At 36.7% G+C, this 27,420-nt stretch overlaps 1 protein-coding gene across 1 annotated transcript in view; it reads right to left on the minus strand.

The window, feature by feature from the left end:
- ONECUT1 (one cut homeobox 1) overlaps positions 1-5,057 on the minus strand; it is an 86,686-nt gene extending 81,629 nt beyond the window's left edge. The window contains exon 1 of the mRNA XM_044078460.1: positions 3,672-5,057. Coding sequence (XP_043934395.1) covers positions 3,672-4,755 — 1,084 coding nt within the window. The 5' untranslated portion in view covers positions 4,756-5,057. The remainder of the gene's footprint in view (positions 1-3,671) is intronic.
- Between the last annotated feature and the right edge of the window lie 22,363 nt (positions 5,058-27,420).

Below are 27,420 nucleotides of genomic sequence, written 5' to 3' on the forward strand. Positions count from 1 at the left end.
GCGAATAAACTGACATACAGATAACAACACACGGTAGCATTTAATGATGTTTGCATAATATTGTTTGCCACAGATATTTCACGATCAGATTTGTCTGTCCACCTACTTAAACATAACCCCGTTATTTATAGGTAACGGATTGCTTTATATGTTTGTCTTCGTGTCAAATAACGTTAAACATACCTTTGCTAAGGCACATCAGGATTTTTAATAAAAGACCTTTCAGAATTTTTTTATTTCAACGGGTATTCAGAATAAAAGAAAATGATAATTCTCGGCATACCTTTCTATGCTGAATAACTAACTATCTATTCTACACTGGGGAAGCGGAGAGCGATTGGGGAGAGTTAGGAGGCTGGAAGAGGTCAGTCTTGCAATTAGCAGTTCTGCTTACATTTCAAGACAGCCCAGGAAGTGTCAGGACCTCAATATTCGTCATATGTTACTATCAATTTTCTCTCTGTTTGCCAGAGGTTCAATGCAATCTTGAAGGTGGGAACCCCTGGAGACTAATGAAAGGGGCATCCACACAAGACAAAGTACTGGACTGGGCGGAGCGGGATAGAAACAAAGATGAACCTCATTGCATAGTTTAGCAGGAAACTGCACGAAAACCAAAAAGAAACATTTAAATGTAATTCTCTTTTGAAAAGCTTGCAGCATCCACAGGGGCTATGCAGTAAGCATCTTAAAACAAGGTACAAGCTTTTCAAAGGAAATAAAATGAAGTCTAAGACATCTGCGAGGCGTTCCCCTATATTCAGATTAAAAATCAATACCAACGTATGGAAATTTTCTCCAATTAGTAAGCTGATCACACATTGCTGAAACTCGTGTAACAAATCAATAAAATGCGTTGTTCATCACTGTAGTTTTGCCATCAAACAATGACCTTGCTAAAATTATTAGATAAATACTAGGAATGCAGCTGTTAATACCTTACGTCATTTCTTAATTCAGCAGTGACATTTGGTTTGGCTGCGAGACGAAAAACCTTACAAACAATATGTTAATTATTCTTTAAAACTAGGATGTCTGTTCAGTCAGTGCGTTTCTTGATTTTGTATAAAACATGAAAGGAATTCACCTGAACTGTAAACTATGCTACCATGCAAATGTGTATTTATTATGGAGATATAAATCTTGCATTCTGTCTTCTTATTATTAAACTGTAACAATTGCAGTCCTTAACAGCTTAATCTGAAGAAGAGATTCAAAAGAATCACTATCTGTATTACATAAAAATGCAACAGCCAGACAGATAATATTCAGAGTAGAGTAATATATTAAAATTCTCTATTCCACTTCTTTAAGAACCATATTTCGATGGCACAACAACAGTGTTAAATCCCTCTATTAAAACACAAAGAGAATACGCAGGAGGTCTCCAAAAGGCAGCGGATGAATAGGTTAAATAAAGGATTTTTAAATATGGAGACCTGTAGTCGATATTTAAATAGTGGACACATTAGAAACATTTTTTTCTTGAAAGGTCTGGAGGTTCGTCATCATAGATTAGTAGAAGCAGTGATAATAATAATAATAATAATAATAATAATAATAATAATAATAATAATAATAATAATAATTCGCGAAAGAAAGATTAACTTGTTCAGGGCAACTTAAAAAAAGAAGGGGTGATCTGATGTTGAGGGACGGACAGAAACAGAGGAAGAAAGACAGACGGAAAGAAAGGCACAATGCCTGTGTTTTTTCTAACTGTAATGTAGTAGCTAGCACGCGCCTTGCACAGTACACCGGCATATGCGCGCTACCCCGCTCATGAACACACACACACACACACACACTGTATATGAGCATTTATATGTCTGCTCTTTCTCGATGTTTCTCATCGATCTCATAGTCATTTAAATACAACGGGGAAAACGTGCAGTAATTTACATAAAATAAAACACTAGATTTGAAGTAGCAGACACTTGACCTCTTTAAGCTGAACAGCTAGGCTGGATTGGCAGCCTCTACCTACTGATAACAACTGGAAGGGGTTCCTACATATTCTAATTCAAGTGGTTGTTTCCAGTATTGATCCATGCAAATAAATGGAGACTTAGGTCGACCAAATTGTCGTAAAAATACACTCCAAATCGAAGAAAGCGACTCTTATCAATCGTTAGCTGGAGCATACTAGGGGAATGCTTTACTCCACTCCCCACAGACTGACAATTTATGTGTATGTTGTAAAATACTCACATCGATCTGGTTTGAAAGACAATTGTTTTAACTGGTTTAATTAAAAAATAGTGCCAATCAACACCGACCGGTGCATCCATGGCTCAAAGTCAATTAAAGCACACCGTAATACATATTAATAGTTTTATCCTAGATGTGCTACTATGGTTGTTACAGCTGTAGAAGTCCTAGATTGCTGCCCTGAGCTGGAGAACAATTAAAACGAGCAGGATATTTTGCAGAAATGAACACGCGACGAAGGTTGTTTAAAATGCATTTAGCTACATTATAAGGCAATGCTTCGTTTTGTGCAGTTGGAAAACACACACACACAATTCTGTTCAGGAAAGGGACCATTGTAATAGATTGACTGCCTTTCAATCTCTAGGGACAAATTAATGGAGACCTATCAGTTAATTAATATACCCTCACACAAAGCACCAGCGCCTCGAAAAATATACGAACACACACACACACACCACACACGCGCGCGTAAAAATTGAAAAAAAAAATAGCCTGCTATTATCTCCGGTCATCGACTTACCATCTAAGTCAATACATTGCTAAAGGTACAGGAAAAGGGGAGCATGCATTACTGCGATAATTCAGCGTTATTACTTTCAGAGTGCATTATTGAGCCAGCTGTGACCAACATCAGCATACTGCTCTTACATTTTCAGCTGGAGGCATCCATCAAAGACATTTTGCTGCACAAATGGAAATGTCTTTTACTTGCATTATTTCCAGGGAGCGTTTCTCTTGATTCCTAACATTAAATACTTAACATACACAGTTGAAATGTATATTTTGGTCAGTCGGTGTTAGCTGATAATAAGTTATAGATAGCTATAGGGTTTACTAAGCATCACTTGTGTACAATCACAGTTGAAAGACAGTTGCCAGTTTCTTATTTTCTTTGAAAATGCTGGTCGAGGAAAAGCCCAGCAAAACACTGACCTTTCTCTCAGTTCATTACAGTGTCTCCGGCTTTCTAGTAAACATATAAATACTCACTCTAGTGCATTTGCTCTGAAAAGGTGATCCGCCTCTTTATTGTTGCTATTAACTGGACCTTACCAAACAGTAGCTAAATACCTTTGAATATAGAAAATAAAATATTGATTGGTTGCAAAAAATAAATATAAGAACCGCTTACAGTACTAAACAGCTTAAAATTATCACCTTAGAAATCTGCAGAATAAAAACAGTTCTCACACGTCAGTGTCGGTCTGTTTCTCTCATTTTTGTTCAGAATGAATACTATATTTCATATAGGTCAAAGGAACTCTCTTGACAGTAATGACAACTCGGATGCATGCTATCTTTACTTTTGCAGATCTTGCTACTTCCAAACCCCGTTTAGTAACTGAACTCATTTTCCAGCACTACGAAACGTAAGTGTTGCAAATATAGCTCTTGTATTTGCTTATTTACGTATTCATTTTTTTTTTTTACTTTTTGCAAAGCTACAAAGCCATTACCTGCAAGCCTTAGAGCAGACATCCTCTGAAATTCCGGTTCCTGGAGCCATTTCCACATCCTTCGAAAGGTCTCCCTACCGGACTTCAGCTTGCTCCACGGTTTGGGGTTCCTCAGCAAGTCAGAAAGTGTCCCTTGCGACCGACATAACACCCTTTGGGCGAAAATGGCCTGCGGAATGCTATACCTTTTTAGCTCGGTGGTGATCCTCTGAGCTACTTCTTTGGTATTGATTTCTTCCATTTGCCCTGAATTACCTCCATTGTTGATCTGCGATCCTGTCAAAGAGGCATGATTTTGCTCCCGGGATGATCCCAGACCTTGCCCATGGCTCTGGGCATTCAGGTGGGCATGAGGATGATGATGGATTCCATTAATAGGCATCATACTAGCCGACGGAGGCGTCAGGTGCTGATCACTGTGCCTTGCTAACATGGCTGGGTGGTGGGCTTCAAATCCATTGGGAGTAAGCATCTTTTCTGTTGGCATAGTGGCACCGGGGTGAGCATAGTGGGGCAGTCCTTGCTGAGAGTTATGAATACCCCCAAGACCAGCACTGGATAACGGAGAAATGCTCTGCCCCATACCGGTGACATCCTTGTGATAAGGGGTGTAAATATTGTTCATAGATGCTAGACCCCTGTCATCCCTCATGAAGGTAAAGCTGCCGCTTACATTGCCTGGTATTCGCTGGTGGGGGTGATGGTGATGATGATGTGGAAATTTGTCCGAGACGGTCGAGATGGGAGGTAGAGGCTGCAGTGGAGTTAATGTAGTGTATGTGCCGCTCATGCTCATCCCAGGGGGTGTCTCGCAAGCCATGGTCATAGTAGGATGTAGGGGTCCCGTTAAAGTGTGGTCTGGGGGTCGGTGGTGATGGTGATGATGATGTTGATAGTCGCCTCCGTCAAGAATGGAAGCCATACCCATGGAGCGAGGATGGGTTGGCAAGTGATTGCTACGATGGGCCACCGAGCTCCTTTGATGAGGGCTGCTGCTGCTCATCAGATCGATCGCAGATGGCACCGGCTCATGGCTCACCCCATGCAGATCGCCAATATTCTCCATCATCAGCTGGGCATTCATTATTAGTCGCGTAAGCTTGTGGACAAAACATCTATCTAGTCTGTTACTGGAAGGTCCCAGGAAGTCTTCACATTTGTGGAGTACTCTTTGTCCTCATTAAGATTATTACAGTCTGTTTTTTTTTTTTCCTTTTTTTCAGCTTTAGTGTGGTTAAGGCCCCCTTCCGTTTAGAAGAGCATCAGCAGCCGTGCTAGGATTCTGATCGTGTCCCTCGCCATCCCTAGCCATGTCTCGTACTGTTTCATTCTCTTTAGCAAGAGCTCAGAGCAGCGCCTTGGCCGAAGCGCGCATGCGCACTACGTCCCAACGCCATCCACTCCGCCGTGACGTCGGTCACTAAATTATAAAAGATGTAAACGAATTTACTATCCAAACCGATTTGCCTGGGATTATGAACTTTCTGCTTTGAACTACAGCTTTAAAATTTGTAAGTCAGTACACAGTGGCGGTTGGCACTAGCCGGCTTCAAATGGACCTAAATTGAACGTCCTGATTTCAAAACTCGATTAGGACTAACCCGGTCAACATACATTCACACACACACACACACACACGCATATACATATATATATATATATATATACATACATTGATAAGCACACACACAAATGAAGTGACAGATGTTTTCTTTAGCTGCCGCCTAAATCAGTTGAAGGTTAAATAGGTGCAAATAAATGCTTATACCATCTTCACAACAGTGCCTTTATGTACTTTCATTTTTATACATTGTTTATTCTACTGCTGTCTGTGAATAATTCGCTTGCAAAGCGACAGTTGCTGTTTGAACTCCTTCCCCTTATGTCACTACGTACAATAAATTGCAGTAATGTGTTTTGATACAGTGCACATTTACCATATCACCTACGTGACTGCCAAACAAGATTAAGTTATCACTTATATACGGACTACATAAAGAAAGAATACACAGAATCCTGATTTTAATAATCTGGCTAGTCATTTAAAGGAGTGCAAGTAATGTGATAATACACAAGGAATTATTTAAAACAAAAGCATCTGCACGTTTCAATGGTTGCGGTAGGATTTTTGTTTACTCACTTCATTCGGCAACTAAGAGTGTTTGTACTGTCCCAATTTAAACTTGTTTAATGCTCTAATAATTACTTGCTTAGCAATGGGGAAATAAGAGTAATAATCACAGTATTGCAAATAAAATAATCTGTATATTCCTGATATAAGCCTTTGCCTTATTCTACTAATTTAAGTATCTGCTTTTTTGGGTGGTAGGTTTAAAGCAAAGTGAACTAAGCCTATATTTAATATTCACAGAGAGAAAAAGGTAAGTGGCGCTGTAAATAGTGGGGGAGGGAAGGGAAATGTAGCTTAACACATGGGAGGAATACCACCCGACAAATTGAAAGTGCGTTATGCTGTAATTAAAGCTGCTGCTCCCTCCCCTTTGGTGACTTGGCATTTTCTGTGATCTCCGTTAAACAGAAATGTAAAATGAGCTTCCGGGTTCCCTCCTTTTGTCAACACTTCAAGAAAAAAAGTCACAGGGCACTATTAAAGCAAATAAGCCAATCAAAAAGGCATAGTGCGAAGCAAATTAGGACATGTCAGAGGTCGAAATCACTGTAACTTTCTTTCATTGCTTCACGCAGAACACATTACAGTTTCCACTGGAAATTATTCAGATATGATTATCTTCTGCAGACCCGTGTACAAAAAAAGAAAAGGAAATGCATAACTAAATAAATGTAAATGCATAAGCCTTACGTGCTAGGACTTCTAGACCACTGTACTCACAATCCATTTAATTCAAACAGTAAAATAAAACAATTTCTTTGAAAAGTCACATAGCCACACTTGTAATGGCTTTGCATAAATACACATTTTAGCCGTTATTAAAAGTACTAAGGCTCTGTAACGACCATGACCCAGTTATTTTTCAAAGCGACCAACTTTCAGTGGAGGCTATCTTCTTTTACTTTGCTGCAGCGATTTGCAATTTTAGAATGAGACCTGAACGTGTGATTTGCTCAAGAGACGATTACTTTTCTTTTTTAACACACTGATTCAAATGGACACTTTATCCGCACCACATGCTGATGTTTTGAAAAGTCTTGTTCGCAAAAGGCAGGGCAGATGTGTCTATTGTTCAACTATTAACAATAACGGACCAGGCCAAACCGTGCATACCCGCCCCCCCCCCGCGCGATGAGCTACAACAGATAGGGAATACTGACAGGCCATATTATGATATCTGAATCGGAACCGAGTCAGGAAAAATGCAATATTGATCTAGGAATGTACCTTGTGTTGTTAATGAGATAAATGCTGCCACTACAATTTCATTAGCTTGCTGAAAAAAGTCATTAGGCCTTCGAGTAACAGGATCAGCACTTCTGCTCACAGTGGATGATGCAGTAGATGATATATTGTTTTATTTTTCACTGAGTGTATTCAGTATCGCAACGTGTGAATATACTTTTCCGTATATCCCAAAAATCTAAAACGGTAATCCCCGGAGCTACACTAAAGTAAGTAATGTATGTGTGCGTATAATTGCTTACATGAAAGTATGGATAAACCTAATAATTTTCATAACTTTGGAGCCGGGTTAGAGCTTTCTTATCTCATTCAGCTTTTACAGGCTTTGTGATATTTTAATGCTGCTCATGACAAGCAAACCACACAATAAATTAACCAACGACGTATAATTGATTATGAAATATGCAAAAATTGATTTGTGGACTTAAATTCTCGTTTTATTATTGTACTCAACAGTGTAAAATGTGCACTAAATAGCAGCGAATGAGACATTACACACACACACACACACACACACATCACTTATATTTTAAACACATTTAACCTGAGTCTTACATCAAATAGTATGATGTTATTATATGCATGGCTGCGTGTTCTGCTTATCCTTCTGTCCCCACATGTTTAGATCTCAGGTAAGCGTTTTAATCATAACACCGATTTACTGGAAATATTTCTTAAACATACAAACTATTTACATAGTGCAATAAAACAAACACAGTTGCTTGTAAACATGAGCCTTCTTATAAATCAAACTAATAGCCACCGTATCTGAAATTATACATTTTTACAGGATAACTACATCCGCAGCAACATATTCAGCATCCCAAGACGAAAGAACAGTGAACAACAACACCGTTAGCAGCAAATATCAATTGTCAAGGCAGTTTAAAAGAGTTGTTTTTGAGGAAGGTCACAAAACTCCACTACAGAGACTTCCTCACCCTTTTATCCCCATTTCAGTATGTATGCATGTGACATTTCTTTCCTTGTTTACCTGGTGCAACAAGAACTGCCAGTCAGTTGTAAAATGAAAAGTGTATTTTGTGGCAATTCAAATAATACAATAATTAAGGGAGAACAATGAACATAACTATAGCGAAAAGGCCTGTTTTTCCAGGCGGCTTAAAAAAACCCTGCTGAAGGAAGACCACTTCTTCGGCCTTTCCAGACTGTAGTATATACACGTGCGGAAGCACTGTCAATGTGGTGAAACTAAAGTAAAATGCACTGTGTTGTAGTTCATATACTACAAGAATTATGCAGAAACTTAAACAATGTATCACTCGTACGTCTGGAAATGGAAAGTGTATCACAATCAGTACTAGCAGAAAATGTGCTCGCCAACTACACTTGTCATGTATACTGTCTTTAAAATTACACATCAAAAGCACACAACTCCAAAGCAAATTCATAAATTGTTTTAACTTAGTGTTAAAACGTTCTTGTCTGTCTGTCTGCTACTTGGGCATGTTGCAAAAGTGGCAAAACATTTTTTTTCTCCAGAGTTTGGGCACGTTGCAAGAGGGGCTCATTAATTTTAAGACGCGTCCTTTCCTTTGTCGTTTGGTGTCAGTAACAGCTTGCGATGGTCAGTCTTTGCAGCAGGTTGCAGTTCAGCTGCCCCCTATGAAAAGAGCGGAGACATGTCAAAGGTGACGCTTCAAGACTCCAAAAGCTAACAGCTGCCAGAGTTTGGCAGATTAACTTTTTGTCTCTCATCTCTCATTCTCTCCATTGACTTTCTCTGTAGAACTTCTTTGAGACCTGCTTGGTGACAAAATGAGTACATCTGTTAAATTATAACGGCATAGTAAGAACACTCTAGTTAACAAATGAAGTTATGTATTAAAATATTTAAAAAAAATCAACAAAGAACATTAATGAATAATTTAAAAAAAATTGCAGCACCGGCACACATGACTGAAATGTTAATATTTTACTCATAAAGTCTTGCATCATAACCAGAATGTTTCGAAAATCATTACATTTTCATACCCATGCTACCGCAATTGTTAATAATACGTATGGCAACTGTTTGGCTTCTTTAAAGGAATAAAGTATCGTTTCTCACCAAATACAGTTTATACTTAAAATGGTAAAAACTAGCTATAAATAAAGTACTGAAATGTTTTAATCATACAATATCAGTAGAAAGACCTCTAAAATGACAATTTAGTAGTAATAGTAATACTAGTAATACTAATAATACCAATACCACTACTACTAGTAATAATAATAACAATAATATCAGTTGTAATGGTAATAATAGAAACGGCCGTTGTCTTTATCAAAACTCTGCCATAATTTTACTTTATCAGTCTATTAATACTCTTCCATCTAAATGTGTCAGAAAGTGTCACACTGAGCAGTACAAAGGAGTTTAACTTCCTCGTGCACTAACGTTTTAACTTAATGGAAAACACGATGGCTACGGTTGGGCTAATTTCACATAATGACCATTAAGCACATCTTGACCAAGGCTGGTGTTAAGCAAATCGGGCATTCACATTTTTTTCCTGAACTGTCTTAAGATCAGACCCAGTTTTGCAAAGTGGAGTCATGTTAATTAACATTAAACTAGATATCTTCTGAAGTTTGTTGGAGTGTATTGACTTCTGCAAAAATGCTGCTACATCTGTTCGTGCTCTCATGCTGGTCGATATTTTTCATTTGCCTGGCAAAGGAAATTACTCTTCTTGTTTTTCATTCAAGCTGACACGTCTCGTTTAGTGCCCTCTTTTTGTCTGTTTATGCCAAAACTAAACTAATAATGCAACTGGCATACCTGTTATATTTACAGAAACCTCTGAGTAAAATGCTTGCAGCCAATTATTATATTTAGCAAATGCACACGCTAGACACTGCAGATATCTACCCCAAACATTCTTAAATAAGTATTTGTTACACTAACATAGTGCAACCAAAGCAGCATGTTCCTGCTCTTGACGCTCAACAAGCGACACGCGCGCGCGCGCACACACACGCGCGCGCACAGCGCACACACACACACACACACACACACACACACACACACAAAACGACTGATTTAGTCAACTATTCTGAAGTAGTTCAGCATGCTGTTTAATTATAGAAATAAAATATATTAAGATCCAAAACAATGCTTTGCTGTTTGGTGTTACTGATGGTCACAATGCATTTTATATGTATCCAGGGAGGTCAAGCTTTCTCCACTCTCAAACAGATATTCGCCTGTTTGTTCGTATAAATCCAGACTGCTTAAGTATTCTGTTTAAAGGAATATTTATGAGATAAATGGTGTGTTTTTAATGGAGTATAAAACAGGCATGATAGCAGTGAGTATCTGGAGAATATTGTCAGCAAAAGGCATACTACAAAATGTCTAGACAAATGCTTCTGTATACTCTTCGCAACTCTTTAAGTTTTGAAAAGTGGGCTGTGCACATGGAAGGAAACATGGATGTAAGAATTAATTATTTATACAGTGATGCCTTCCTTTATTTCTAAGTTATTATTAATTAGGCGCCTCTGGTCTTTTGCAGGGAGCTCGGTGGAGCCAGTTGCAGCTTTAAATATGAATTAAAAGCAAATCCGGACTGCTATAATGCGAAAATTATTCTTTGTCTCGCATGGCAAAGATGGATAACAAAACGGATCAATACAGAAAAAACTACGTTGCAGATGACAAGGTTATTGATAACTCATATTAATGATGCTAATGATGGAAACCATGACAAAATAATGGGACTAAAAAACTTTTTTGTATTTTGAAATTTGGGTGAAAGTATAGGATGTGCTTATGACGGGATAATAAGAAGTGAAAGCCATACCAGCTTCAAGCATGCTGGAATATTGTCAGCATACAAAAGCATGAAAAAAAACTTAGGAGGAATAAACAATACGTGAAAAGCAACTCAGACGCATACACTTGAGGTTGCAGACGTACAATCAGCGATACGTGACTCAGGCTTTATGGATTTTGTTAGTTTATTTGTTTTATTTATCTGTTTTGTTTGTGTGTGTGTTTATTTATTTATTTGTTTATTTTGCTGCTTCTGTATGATACACAGCACATTCGCTGCAAACTTTTTTTTAAATAACATCACTTTATTAATGATTTTTGGTAAAGTTTATGTTTCATACAGAAAATGTACAACTACCTCAGCTAACCTTTCTTTTAGCAGGTACTTGCAGATAATTTTACTCGTTTTGCTTAATCACTCGGTAACAAGGGATCAATAACAGTCAATGACAGACAAATATTCATCTGTACATCCGTCTACTTATCGGGAAATCAGTTGTTTTAAAACTGTCGCATCTAGCCATAAGTGTGACGAATTGCTGTCTCCCCCTAGAACTAATATGAAATAACTGTAACAAAGAAATCAATATACCTCACTGTGAACAATTAGAACAGTAAGAAAACTTACAATAGTCTAACTATATCATTTAGCATAACTTTTCAAAGATTTGATTATCTAAAATAGTGCAGCCTGGTAATTCAGAAAACTTACTTCTGCAAACAGGTAGCTGTAAGGTGGGACATTATTAAAAATGAAAAAAGTGTGAGATAAGACTTAAATAATCTGTTAAATAAGGACTTTTAAAGATTTTCAAGCTTCATTTAATATAGTTATCCACTTCTAGGTGAACGGCTAACACCATCTACAAACTCCTTTAGAAATTACTGACTAATATGATTAAGAAAGCTACTCTTCACGATTTTGTATTTCATTTTAATTTTTGTTTTTGGGTCAGGGGTATAGCCAAAAATGTACAATTTGTACTCAAACTTTATGCAGTTACTCACCATCTACCTATCATTTTAAAAATGTAGTCAACCCTCAAATACCGCCCCTAGACATACAGGACTGGAACACATTATTTTCAGATACTACCATTTATAACCATAAAAACAATTATTTTTAGAGGTGAATTCCTTTCAGAAAAGAATGCTTTGCACACATTTATACTGTAAATATTAATTTACACATTTCTAAATATTCCATGCTTTTCAATAATTTAACTTTCAAAGAGATGCTCATAAAAGGTGACTAGGCTGAGTATGCATGGCTACATCCCTAATTTTAATTAGTTGTTCCCAAGGCTCGTAGGTCTCGTACAGCTACGTATCTATCTATCTATCTATCTATCTATCTATCTATCTATCTATCTATCTATCTGTCTGTCTGTCTATCTATCTATCTATCTATCTATCTGTCTACCACCTATACATGATTTCTTTATTTTCAGAGATTCAAGATTCAATTGCTGTTGCTTTAATAAGTCAGCAAAGCTTGTAAATCAGCTTTTTATATACATCATATTGGTAACATTTATTAAAACAGTTTAGTATATGCATGCATTTTTATTATTTAGAACATCCACACTTTATTCACTTCGTGAAGCGATTTAGATAACCATTTTCAGTGTATAGCATCGTTATAACAACATATTACACGATATTAAAGAAGCGGAAAAAACACAGTAATCATTATATTATTTCAAATCAATAGTTCTAAAAGTTTCACACATATTGCTCTTTTACTCTGGAAAATAAATAAGTGATTAGCTTATTCCGCATCAGTTGCCTTTCAGTTTTTAAAATAATGCCATTACTGACCTTGTTCACCACTATGATTTTTTTAATCAAATAATTGGAAGGCAGTATAAACAGGTTTACTATTTACAGCTGTCTATACATACCTCTCAGCTCCCCAGATTTTTGCAGAATGCCCACATTTTTTGCCTCGTATTTTTGGTCTGCTCATCATAAAATGTAGGGTTTACTGGCAAATTGCTGCGGAAGAAGTCACTAAATAATGACAAGTATTTGAGTTTCAGACTTATCTCTCATGAAATGCATGCTAATACAAATCCTGTTTCTCTAGCAACTTTCTAAGTTTGCAAGAGCAATATTTCAAATTCGTCCCTATGTTGGGACTTTGTCTCCCATTATTTTAAGCTTTGTCCAGATTTCTTGTTTAAGAGGTTGACAGGTATGTGTCTTTTTTATTGAAATACGAATTGTGGTCTGTTTATATGAATTAGTATTACAAATTCTACAGGTAAAATCTGTTACAATGTGCTAGGTAGCGTTTGTGGAGCGTACTATGTATCTAAAACGTATATTTTTTTTAGTGTGATGATGTAAGCATATATGCTTAACAGGCAATTATGTTTGAGGGGAAAAAACAGAAGCACTGCTGCTGTTAAAAGTTATTATTTGAATTAAATTATGATATTGCCATGTGCATTCCAAACGTTTTAACAAAGGGTTTGTTTACTGTGAATTATAACTCTTAACTGTACCTCATTATAGGGTACGTGGAACATTCCTCATTTTGACTCTTAAAATTTCCATGTTCCAGGCTGTTTGAAATGACCTGTCATACATTCACTGTTGAGTTCTTAACAAGCGTCCATTGTAAATAATACTGGCTTGTTTTAACTCATCAAAATAGCTTAAAAGTAATAACATTAAATCAAGCTGTGAGCTTCCTAGTTTAAAATTTCTACGTGGAAACACCAGGAGTTAATGGTCTACAGTATTAGAGCTGATGGTGCAGAGGTCTTCATTATACCTACAAATAACTATGCTTAAGTTCTCCAAATAGTCACGGGACAACCATTTTTTTTTTATATCAAACTCCCTTGTTAAGCAAAATGTGTTAAGTATTTTCCTCCATAGGTACAGCTCCTACACGCACGCACGGACACACACGCACACACACGTATGTGCCCAATTTTGTCAAGTAGTTAGTAAATAATATAAAATGTTTTAATCAGTGTGTGTGTGTGTGTGTGTGTGTGTGTGTGTGTGTGTGTGTGCGAGAGAGAGAAGAGAAGTGGTGGGGAGATTTCTTATTGGGGACAAAGGCATGATTTAGCAAAAAAGGGTAAGGCAAGAAAGTGGGAGAATGAGAGTGAAAATTAAAGGCAGCAACGCATTGCAGAACAACAGAATCCAAAGGAACGAGATCGTGATGCTATCATAGCATTCATAATAATGAATGTACTAATGACAGTGGTAAAGGAAACAAAACCATGGAACATGTATTTATGTATTTTATTTTGTTAGATTTGTTATATTTTATAGATTTTGTTGGCAAAAGGACCACATAACCGTCCGGGTTGCCCGTTTGAATACTAGCAACACCTGCTGGATAAAAAAAAACAACTACCTTAGCCTCACCCCATTAACAACAACAATAATAATAACAGCAGCAAACAACAACAGCACTAATAATAATAATAGTTTAGCCATTATTATTATTATTATTATTATTATTATTATTATTATTATTATTATTATTGTCTAAACCAGATCTTTCTTACAGTTAATATCTGTTAAGTAGCTTATACATGTTAATGATAAATGAAACGCTGAGGTGATCGCTATGCATGTATCTGTCTCATTAATGAGTATTTATATTATTGTCTCCGTTCATGTGTGTACTGCTGTATGTCTGTTGCTGCCATTTAGGCCAGGTCATGACTGAAAAAGGCCCAGTGTTTAAGATCAGTTCAATTACCTTTTTAATAAAATACATAAATAAAAATAAATACATGAATACATAAACAAATATGATTATAAGCACAAACACCATATGATCATTATTCCATCTCCTATGTATACTGTCTTATTATCGATTTACCTCGCTACATATTTTTGTTTTTAGGAGCGCCCATTAAAACTACTAAACATTAAATCAATGATGTCTCTTATAAAACGAGAAGGCGCGATAGTTTTGAGCAGACCTCCATAGCTCTCAGCCAGTCAGGGACAAATCTCAACAGAGTCGGGAACAAATCTTGAAATAATGAGGGACAATCAGGGGCATTTTAAAGATATTAGCACTATTAACTTGAGACACTGACAGAATAAAGAATGTGAATTAATATACGTTTTCTGAACTGAAAGAAGTCAATAACTGCATTTACTATCATTATTTAAGTGCAATGCACAGCCGTTTCTTCAAGAGTCACCAGTTTTAAGAGGGACAGACCTAAAAGTTGAGTCAAAAGCAGGGACAGTTAAGAGGTATACCCCCAACAACTTGGCAAGGCAATCATGGGCTTTTACTTCGCCTTCTAAGATAGAATAAAAAGCAAAAGTAAGTTCGTGTACAGTTTATTAAAAATAATAAGCAAATGTTTAGCTAGGCATAGTGGATACACTCAAACGAGCACATTTTTCTGAGCATGTTTTTGCAAACATTATAACTGAAAAAGCACATGATTTTTTTAAGAATTGTCTAAACTAACGTTTACAGTATAGAACTGCACAAAACATGGCTGTGTGATACACACGCACCTTTTACAACAGTCATTTATAAGTTTCGACGGATGAAAGTAATGGGTCACTTTCATATGTGTATAGGGCAACATTCGGTTGGTTGAGTTTATTTTTTAAATGATAGATGGGTGGTAAGGACAACTATATTAGGGCTGAGTACAGAATATAGATTGCTGCCTGTATCCATAATAATGAGGAATTCATACAGTGTAAAAATATTAAATGGGTTACCTCCTAGACATGTAAAAAAATCAGAGCAAACAGGTTAGAGTCAAATATACTGTCCACTATGCAGGATCTGTGTTAATTAGCTCGCTTGTTTTATTAGCTTCCATATGTAATGTGATTATTCTTAGATTAATATATAGTCTATTATGTTACTATTCTTGTAATTAAAAATAACTTGACAATCGGTCTTAAAGTACTATATATAGGTCAAAGTGTGTCATGTGTTACTATTCTTGTAATAAAAAAAGTGGACGTAGCAGACTGCATTGCAAATGGGAATGCAAATATAAAATCTGATTAGCCATCTGATTGGACAACGAGGGAAAAGAAACGGAGAAATAATGTAATAGCGTCATGTAGCATCACTGGAAAATAAGTAATAAGTGAACGTAACGTGTATAATCACAAGAAAACGTTTTTCAAAGATTTTTGAATGTGGTACTAAGTTTATAAACGTGGAGTTAGGTGATGTGCTAAATATGTACAGAGAATGCTTTATTAATAGCAACAGTATCGTTTATTGCAATCTGGAATTACTTAAATTATAAATTGTTGACAAATACATTTAATATGCTTTAGAGGAATAATGTTCTATAAGAGAGGGAGAATTGCTCAGAGTATAATTATGAGAGTGTGAAACAGATGACTATGTTGATATATTAATATAAACGCACATTGAGTATTTCTAGGAGTACTAAAACACTAATAATGCATTCTGCTACACTGAGGCTAACCAGAAGTGCTGAGAACATAACAACTATACGTAAACCATATTTTAACTAACCCTGGATAAGTACCCCTGGACTAAAGTACAAACCAACACTTCTTACAGCCTTTATCTTTTTCTCACATTTTTTCTTCTCTGTGCTGTCACCCACTTACCATAACTGACTACACTGTTCCACTCACATCACCCTTCTTACATTCAACTATAGAATCATATTTCCCCTTCATCTCCACTTTCTTTACACTTTCGGTTCACTTGACTTCTAATCCTTCTTCTTCTTGACCAGTCTTTAGTCTACTACATCAGCAGCTGACTAGCAAAAAGAGAACGAGAGAAAGCTAAAGCATAAAAGGGTAGTGCTTTTCTGCAACTTTGTTTTTTTATGTGTTTCTTATGGAACTGCTTACTGAAGTATATAATGCTACTAGTCCACTGAAATGTATATCTGCGTATTGAATTGTTCTCGTAATTTTCTTTGCTGGAAACAATAACCTATATCTAGTGCCTTATTGTATCATCTGCAATGACTCCATTACTATGCAGACTTTTCAAAATACTATTGAGTGACTTTTTATACAATGTATTTATAAAATGTCTTTATTCACTAGACTATGCATACACTTGTAAAGTGCTGTTTTTTCTACACTATTTAGTAGACTATGTATACACTTGCAAATGCTGTTGTTCCCCACACTATGCATACGTCTTTGTCTAATATGTATCATTCAGAGCTTTTCTCGCCTGGCCTCCTCTGAAAAAGGGGAATCTGTGTCCAGCCACACTTTATCAGTCAGCAAATGCAATAAATAAAAATAAATACCCTTTCAACCTCATTGCTTAACAACTGACTTTAATTAAGACTTTGGGTACTAGTTTTGCTATCTAGAGGTTAGAAAAGCATTTTTTTCAACTTACAGAACAGACATACTAACGTACACAAATAGAAACATCTGAATGGTTTAACTTTTTTCCTCTTTCCCAGGTTATGGCTGTCACAAACACATCTGCATGCCATGCACACACGCACGCGCTTATAGGAATATACATTATGTTCGCACGCTTCTATATGCGTGCCTGCATATCTGTGTGTGAGTGAATTCCACGTGATGCATCTGTATATACATGTTCAAAAATATGCCTACATCTCTTAATCTACACACACACACAGGCACACACATATTGATGGTTGTATGTTTATATCTGTATTCATACCTGTAAATATTTTCGCAGAATGTACAGATTTTGGCCTCATATTTTCTGTCCGATTTTTATAAAATCGTGGTTTTCTGGCAAATTAGTGGTAAATCATTAAAGATCGAATTTCGAAAATAACGACAGACATTTGAGTTTCAGACTTTATGTCCCTCAGAAAATTCATGCTAATGCAAAACGTGTTATTATATCAACTTCTTAAGTTTGTAAGGGCAAGATTTAAAAATGTTTCCTATTTTGTTTACATTTGTCCCATTTTTATTTATGGCTTTGTCCAGATTTCTTGCTCTAAGAGGTTGAGAGGTATGATCTGTATCTATGTTTCTAGCTCTATCTATGGAGAGAGACAGGGTAGAAATGTCGATCCATGTATATCACACACACGCGCTAACAGGTCCATCCGCGTGTCTGTCCTTAATTCCCTTCTCCCCGTTTTTGCACATGGAGCAGGGTGCAACATCAACAGTGACAGTCATAGCACTCAACCAATCGGGGAGAAATCCAGAAATAATCAGGGAGAATCGGGGACACTTTTAAAATATCAGTACTATTAGTCTGAGACATGGATAGAATAAGAGAATGTGAGTTAATATACATTATCTCAAGTTAAATAAGTCTATAACTCTAATTATAGTCATTATTTATTAAATGTAATTCACCATCTTTTCTACAAAAGTTAAGAGTTTTTGGACTGATTAAGGCAGAGAGAGCTAAAATATGAGTAAAAATCAAGAATGTGTCTGAAAATCAGGGATGCTAGCTGGGCCCAGATGTTCTTCTTTAAAACACACAGTCACACACACACACACACACACACACACACACACACACACACACACACACAAAAGGCCAGCTTAGACAGTCCATTCCACATACTGCATGTCTTTAGAATGTGGGAGTAAACCGGGGCAACTAGAGAAAATTGTGGAGAACACAAGGAGTGCACGCAGACTCCACACAGAGGGCACCCCAACGGAGAAGGTGCAGACAAGATTTTTGGAACAGATCACAATTTTTGCATACAGCCACGTGCCATCCTAGAGAAGCCAGAAATGTCTTAATTTGCAAACAGACTCCAGAACTGTTACTTCTTCCGGGCTTGCCTGCCTTTTTTTCTTTTGGGATTTGCCCTAATTAAATGTAGCACATATTTAAATGTTATTACACTGGACGCCTTTAGTTGGATAGCAGGTAATGACATCACTCTGGGCAGTTTTCTTCTGTCTCTTTGCTGACTCATTTGTATCATTTGATGGTATGCGTTTCAAGATAGGATGTTCGGTGTCCTTGCTCAGGACAAAATGTTGCATCCAAAAGATACATTTGTACTTTGCACTATACACCATTGCTTACATGGCATACTCCTATCTACACACATACGCGTTTTGTGTACACACACACACACTTCTGTTGCTTCACGACAGAATTTCCACTGCTGGGATCAGTTCACTAGTATAAGACTGAGGAGATTTATGGGAAAGTATAATGACAAAAAGGCTTACGTGTACATGCATGCACGTGTGGTGTGTCCGAGAGTGTGTAACTACCTGTGTGCGTGTGCCTTTCTATCTATGGCTCTCTCTAGATTTTATGATTTATCAGGAGTTTAACACTCTACGATTCTGCTACAGTTAAGTCATAGCTCTCAAGTGTACCTCATTACGAGGAACGTACCTCATTTGGGGTCTTAAAGAGTTCATGTTCCTCAAAGTTTTATTTATTTATTTATTTATTTATTGACATTCCACACTGAAAGGGTCTGTCATACATTCAGTGATAGGAATTTTTTAACTGCTAGCCATGGGTAAATAGAAATTAATCATATTAATTCATTAAAATATCTTTTTTATAATTTAAACCAACATATTTTAGCCATCATATTACCTTCCTAGTTGAAGCTGTTAGTAAGTGTTCCACATTTCGCCCATTTGTCACACATTATGAGGACTAGTGTTCCTCATTTTGGAGAAGGGAGGTTGAGAGCTATGAATGAAGTAATACGGTATTTTTCCCAAATGCACACTCGGGTTTGAATGAAGTTAACGACTTTCTCATACGCGTTACTTTACACGGTCACAGAGTTTCCAAAAAGTCCTGCGCGCGCGCGTGTGTATAGAGCTGTCCCCTTTTTGTCAGACTGCATCGGTATAATTCTGATATAGTGAATTTGTTGGAGAAAGTTACTTGCAGGAAAATGAATGTTATTTCCTGAATGAGTATTCATGCACAGGTTTGAGTAAATTTAATGAGGTGTGTGTGTGTGTGTGTGTGTGTGTGGGGGGGGGGGGGTGCGGGTCGGGTAGGGTAGGGTTTGTGTGTGTCTGTGTGTGTGTGTGTGTGTGTGTGTGTGTGTGATACAACCTACAAGCGTAGCTAACTAACTATGAACAAAATATACACATCTTATCAGAGTTTGACTACTCTCACACTCTCATTTTTGTCTTGTGGCCTAGAACAGTTTATTTACTCAGATCCAAGCTTTAGATCCAGCCTTGAAGTCAAATTCCCTCTACCAAGTCTTATCTAGCAAATTGTTTGTGTCTACGTGTTTGTGCCTGTTTGTGGTGGGATATTGGCAATATGTTTGTGTCAATACACACGCACGCATACATACACTAAAAGATGGCTGTATATCAAGAAGTAATGGCAGTGTAGTAACATTTTTGGCATACATTTCTGTGCTTTTGTCAAATGTAGCATAGACTTAGTAATATCCACTTTTTTACTCCGCTATTTCTGCAACATTTAACAAGGAACCAAAGTTATATTAGAAAAGTGCCAACAGGGGAAAATATGCATGTACACTAGTGTGCAGGCTCCATGTGCACAGAACGTTAAGACAAACTACTTAGTGGAGTTACAGTACGTTTTCTAAGTCCAGAGTGAAATGCATTTCAGATGCTCATTGTTTTACAGAAGAGTTCACTATCTGGAACAACATTAATACATTATTTTGCTCTTTATTTTTCGTACTCTGCAGTGGAATCTTACTTTCCTGGGTCATATTAAAGCAAAGCTTGGTGTTTCAGTTATAGTAAAATTGCTTTCTGTATCATTTTAGAAGTAATTTCAAGTGAGAATTTACATTTTTCGGACACAACCTACCAAAAATAAACACTGCACTTAGAAAAATGGAACAGCTGAGAACCCCACGGGTTGAGCGGAAGAAATTTAATTTAGTCACCAGAGTTATTTCGGTGGCTGAGAACTGTCAGAAGTGCAATGCAACACAATTTAGGTTATTTGGTCTTCTCTCCTGTGCTCTTACAGAAAGAACACAAAATAAAGTTGCACTAAGTGTTATTAGTGCATCTAAACACAATTGAATGAAGTATTAAAACAGTTTTGATGGTCACAGTTGTTGAGCTGCATGACAAGCCGTTCTCTCTGCCCCCCCCCCCAAAAAAAAAGAAACGTTTCACAAGTACAGGTAAACCCAAACCTATTGGTCAAGTAAACATCAAGCACCTTGTGATTGATTCCCTTCACTTTCCATTATGGCAGCTTGCTATACCTTTCATTTTTTAATATATTCAGCACACTGATCTCGTCGGAAGTTTCATTTTGTGTAGGAAAAGAAGCAGCCACAGACGCTTGGAAAGTTGGCAGTACATGTGTCATGCCTAAGCATAACTAAGTTGCACACATTCCGGGTGGGTGGATAATATCTCCAAACACAGTAAAGAGTGCGTAATTATGTGAGTAGAGCATTTCCATTTCCCCACTAAAGATTCATGCAGAATTTAAATATTGGAAACGTTTCATTATTATTATTTAACAAAGAGAGATGTAAACATAAACAATAATGCTAGAGACAGACTTTGTAGCGTCTTCTGCAAACCTGTTTCCTTAATTTGTCACGGAATAAGATTAATTGGACGGAAGGCCCATCCTGAAAATAGGATGTTAAGGGACCCTTGTAACTGCTTATATTTCAGTGATAGTCAGCATATGAATGTTATCACAGCACTGATACGTTTTAACTTACTTTTGAATAATGATCATATGAAAAAGTAGAAATATAAACTAATTCACTAAAGATGATAAAATCTATGTTTGTGGTACTTTGGCTGTAGTAATTTTACAGTGCTGCCACCTTTTAAGCTAAATTTGTAGCATGTATAATGACGGCAGGCTTCTTTCAGACGTGTTCTTCCTGTAATAGTTTGTGCAAAAGGGACATGTTCTATAATAACAACTCACAGTTTTGCTTTGGCACAAAATAAGTCGTTTTTTCTGTTCTTCATTAAACCTCGATATAATTTCTCTAATATCTATGTTGAACTAGCTATATCAATAATACCACGGTTTACAGTTTAATAAAAGTTTTGTTCACTTTCTGTTGGATTCAAGGATTGCTGTGGGAATGTATGCTGGTGACTTTACATGACCAAAGTGTATACAAACAGCACAATCTCATGTTTTTACACAATGGATTACACTTGTGCGACTGCTTGAATAGTCGGGACTCTGGGCAGTAATTCTGAAGCTATACACTAAATATTTAGACTTGCTCTTCGAAGAGCATTTAGACAATTATGTTTTGAAGCAGTGCGCTAAATGTCTAGGCATATTGTTTTTGGTATTTTGGATATAGTAATTTTATTCCAGTGTATTAGTTTACCAAAATGTTTAGTTCTTTATATTTTTTTATTAAAAATAAATACAATTATTTAGAAAAAAATCTAGCTGTAAAAGAAGGCAACTAGATTTATAAATTAAAGTGCCATTCTTTTTGCCAATATTCTTAATCTGATTATATTTACTACAGCCCTTTTCATTCTAGTTGACCTGACCAGTTATTGCATCCATGTTTCAAAAAACTTCGCCCTCTCTAAAAGCTTATCAGTGACATAACTATTGATACCACTATGTTTTGCCACTGAAGTTCTTAAGAATATGATTTGGAAATCGCTGATAATAAATTCGTGGTTTACAACCATCAATACATACTTGCTTCAGTGCAGATAGGGCACCCCCTCCCCCTACAACAAAGTGAAATGTAAACGTATGTGAGATCTCCTTATAGTCATTGGGGCCACGGTGGAAATGATAATAAGGAAACGTCAAAACAGAATAAAAATACAACCAGCAAGCGTTATTTTCTCCACATCGCCTGTAGAAAAGAGTGCCACTCTTCGGTGTGTGTGTGTGTGTGTGTGTGTGTGTGTGTGTGTGTGTGCGGGCGCGCGCGCGCTGACAACAAAGTGTCCTTGGATCAACTCTGATGGACCTTCTGCATATTCGCAAAACGAATATCACCAGGATTATTCGATCTAGGGATTTAAACTTTGCTTGTTACATAAACTGGAAACATTGGAGGGACAGGTATTTGTCTCAGAGAATTCCCCTTCTCTGGAACAGACTTCCCATTTATGTGAGGCAGAGCTCTTCCCTAACCATATTCATGAGAAACCTGGACAAAAATATAAAAAAAAACAAAACAAAACTCGGGAGGTACAATTGGGATGCGTGGCTAGGCTCATTAAGGCCCCAGTGGTCGTTAGCCTGGTACACACCTATGAACCGGTGTTATTGACGTTATGTCTGTATAACATGTTATTGTCAAATACCGAATACTTCAATTGTTTCCATATACAAATGCATGCGCTTTAACAACTTATGCAAGTCTTACTTTTTGGATATTTTAGATTTTAATTTGTCCTCTGTAGTAACTACCGCATGAACTATCAACCGCTTCTGTACACTTTATGTTCTAATTATCTTTTTCATATATTTATGTTGTATTGCTACAGTTTACGTGATACGTTTCTTTTTATTACTTTATTTGGAATTTTCATGTTAGGGTTTCCACAAAAAATACTTCAAAACCCAGCAGGACATCTTGACAATAAAAACATTAAAACTAAGTTGCAAATCTTTGCTAATATAATACTGTAAAATACATATAAAAGAGAATGTATAAGATACAGTTAATATTTCTAACCAGAAATGACAAAAATAACTGAAGTTTATTTAAAAAAAACTTGGACAGGACTGCTGGTAATAATAATAATAATAATAATAATAATAATAATAATAATAATAATAATGATTATGATGATGATTAATCGATATTGTAAGATAAACTACCATTTCGTTATATTGTCTGCAAGTGTTATAGAAAACAACATACATTTCACAAAATCTGAACATATCAGTAGAGATTTCTAAACTTTTAAGTCAAATTATTTATGTTCATCCCTAAACGATCGCTTTTGGTTTTAATCACCGAATTGCTAGTATCTTTTTTAAAAAGAAAGTTTGACATAAGTTACATCATCAGACTTTTGTCTACTTCACAGAATAAATCAGTTGACTCGGTAAAAAGACAGACGCCATAGACGTGCGTGGAATGGAACTGCAATAAACACACTGTACTTCTTTTATTGATTGATTGGTAGAATACACGTATACATCCTGCAATTTGTATATTTCTAAACGTTGGTTACATTTATTTACTTCAAAACATGCAGCCTTTTGGTTTTGCGATACGAGTAGTGGCTACTGGTACAGTATTTACCTATGTGTAAGCAGGCATATAATTTGAAATTTACATTTTGTGCTCAGACCTAATTAATACTGCCCCTCCCCCAACACCCACCTCTCTTTAAAATATATACGATTGCCCTTTTATACTTCGAAAAGGGGCACAGCACTTCTGTTTGTTGCAACTTATAACTCTAAAAAAGGTTATTTTGAATGTGTATTCCTATCTGTTAAGAATTGTATGTATAGCTTTAAACAGCGGACATAAAGGTTATCCAGTGCTAAACATTTTATGGCCTTTGATTTATATATTTTTAAACGATCAGAAAGAATTTTACTCATTTATGTACACTGAATATGCCTAGCTACCCCCTTGTTTACAAGGTAACGCCTTGTTTTGCTCTGCCTTACTAAATGGGGCAAGCGAATTTGCAGAGAACTTATACACGTATGTATATACATTCACATACGTGTATATTGTGCGCTAATGCATCACAAAAAGTACACACTACATCTCAACCTATTGGCACAAGAAATCTGGATACAGGCAGAAAGAATGGGGGCGGGGCAAAGGCCCAAAATAGAGACATTTTAAATATTGCTCTTACAAACTTAAACAGATGCTAGAATAATAGGTTTTGCACTGGCATGCATTTTCTGAAGGCTGTGAAGTTTGAAACTCAAAACATCTGTCATTATTTAATGACTTCAGTTATCAATGATTTTCTAGAAATCCACACATTTTATGAGGATAGACCAAAAATACAAGGCAAAAATCTGGACATTTTGAGAAAATCTGGACAATTGACAGATAAGTAATGTCTTTCGGCTTTTCCCGGTTAGGGGTCGCCACAGCGGAGCTCCGGTCTGCTAATGATTGAGAGATACATATCATTATTAAATGCTGTTTTCCTTAACTTCTATAATTAAAGAATGCTTATACCGATAGAATAACACAGAATATTGTGTTATTTTAGGAAAATCAGATTTCATCGAAATCCCTGGTTTGGAAAGCGAGTACAGTTCTCCAATACCCAATATTTTGTAGCAGTAAAAAACAAACAAACAAAAAAAAAAAACGACCATTGCTTTCAATCAGGCAAACTGCAAATAGTTTCATTTTTTTTCATTGCAGAGGTCCTTCTCATTAAACTAACGTGATAATAATAGTCCATAGAAAGTGCAGTCTACTTCAGTATCACCATAACTATACAAATTTAATTAGATTTCAATGTCCAATAATCGTATGGGGAATAAGGCAAAAGTGGACATTTTTGACTCAGTCTTAATCAGCAGTGTCTTAATAACCTAGCAAAATGAAAATTGACTTTGTCCTTTCTTACTTTGCCGAAACCCAGTAAAGCGGTTCAAGGGGACGTATGGGATCTGTTGTAGGGCAAACCGTTAATTTGTACTTCTGTGTTTCTGGTTTGCTTGCTTTCTATTGTCTCCCAAGTAATTGTGGTTCTAGTTGTGATGTCAGCTAGGGGGCATAGAGAACAGAACGGCTGCCTCACCTTTGGACATGAAACTGAAAATGACAGAGCCGTTCTCTTATGTAGTGGGCGTGCCCTTTCCTTTGTAGTGCTGTTATTCCAACATATATTAATGGGGAAATATTTAGCAACGCACACTCACCTTTTTATTTGTGTGCAATTGGTGGAAAATGTCAGAAACGCTTTTTGTAGGTGATCACAAGGTAAGGTTAACTGATTTCATCAAAACAGCTCAAATGAATAAGTGGAGAAGGATCAAACCATGCTGCTTTACCCACCAGACTAGACTTATCTTTATAAGTCCTCACATTGAACATAAAGGAGTTAAATTTGCCCATTCATGTCTCGCATTTACAGCTACATCACTCAGTAGAATCATGAACGTTTTCAAATAAAGATAATGCCTGCCAATTGAAAGAATAAGAAAATCATTTGCTCTCTTTCCATGCAGAAAATCTAAACTTAGTTCTTCTGATTTACACACACACACACACACACACACACACACACACACACACACACACACACACTTGCAACATTCGGTTGCCTAAGTTAAAACTGAAAACAGTGTTTTATATGGAGATCAGGTTTGGTGGGGGTATTTTCCCAATGATGCTGCTGCACATTTCATTACATTTGCTGCTCGTCACTTCCGCCTTCACAGGCCTCCTACAGCCAACGTTTGTAACAGCTTGTCACTTGTCCAAGTCAGTGTTGTAGGAATGCAATGTACAGCAGTCATATGGCACACTGCAGCTCAAATAGGTATTCTGACACCTTCCAACTCCAGCTAGAGACGCTGGTGGACACAAACCCATTTAAATCGTTGTGGTGGAGTTTACAGTGCCCGAGTGTATAAATTATGTCAAACCAAACTGTTTCTAAAAAAGCAGTCTTTATTATAGCTAAGAAGACAGTTAAATCTTGGAGTATTGGTTTACATTGCCTATTACTCAGCTGTCCTGCTGACAAAAAATCATTTGAGATCACCCCTTTCAAGACCCTTTTAGATAATAGAATGGACGCAGCTGAACGAAGGGGTCACTGATCCACCTCTCCTGTCTTGTCACCCCGTTCAAGACCCTTTCAGGCAATAGAATGGACGCAGCTGAACGTAGTCATTGAACCTCCCTTCCAGCCCTTAGAATCGGGATTGTAAGGACTATGGCGAGCAACTTGCAAAACACAATATAATCTATAAGACTTGCAAGCAAACATTGCATCTGAGAATACATCTTACTGCCCGCACTAACCTGAACACTGGTTTTGTAATGAATATTCGCAGGTGCTGCAAACTATATTTTTCAAAACCTTACAATAAGCGAAGTGTGTGTGTCCTTTATTGAGCGTCTGCGTATTTTATAGTAGTAGTTAAATTCTAAATTATTAAAACTACTTAAAACTAACACTCATTGCTTATATTTTCCCTTGATTTTTAAATTATAACAATTTCCTCAGTGCCTACATCTGACATTCAATTCTTAGCGCAAGGTACGTAGTTATACACCAGGAATGCCGACCAGTTTGTCTTATTTTACACTACGGGAAAAATAAACCACGATTGTTTAATTTACAGTACGAATCAGAGACTCTGTAATTAAAATGTCAGTTTTAAAGTTTCTTGAAGACCATTTATTTAACAACTAGGTTTGTCAACGTAATCACGCATTTTGCGGAAAATTCACAGTGATGAGAACAATTTCATGGTCTGAAAGGTGCATCGAAACACGAACATTTTATTGCCTCTAAGCAATGTTTCCATTGCAGTGCTTAAATGATTTCACCAGTTTATAGCTCATTTGATTTGCAGAATTCCTTGTACGTCTGCCTTTAACTTTCTACTTAGGTTCCTATCTGGCTGTCCGTCAGTCTGCCTGTCTGTCCACTCCTAAAGCAGTACAGCTGCATTCCTGCTGCAATCTTGCAATGGCCCCTTGATAAGA

The sequence above is a fragment of the Protopterus annectens genome, chromosome 7.part1 (genome assembly GCF_019279795.1).
Source record: "Protopterus annectens isolate FY-2018-M chromosome 7.part1, PAN1.0, whole genome shotgun sequence".
Classification (NCBI taxonomy): Eukaryota; Metazoa; Chordata; order Ceratodontiformes; family Protopteridae; genus Protopterus; species Protopterus annectens.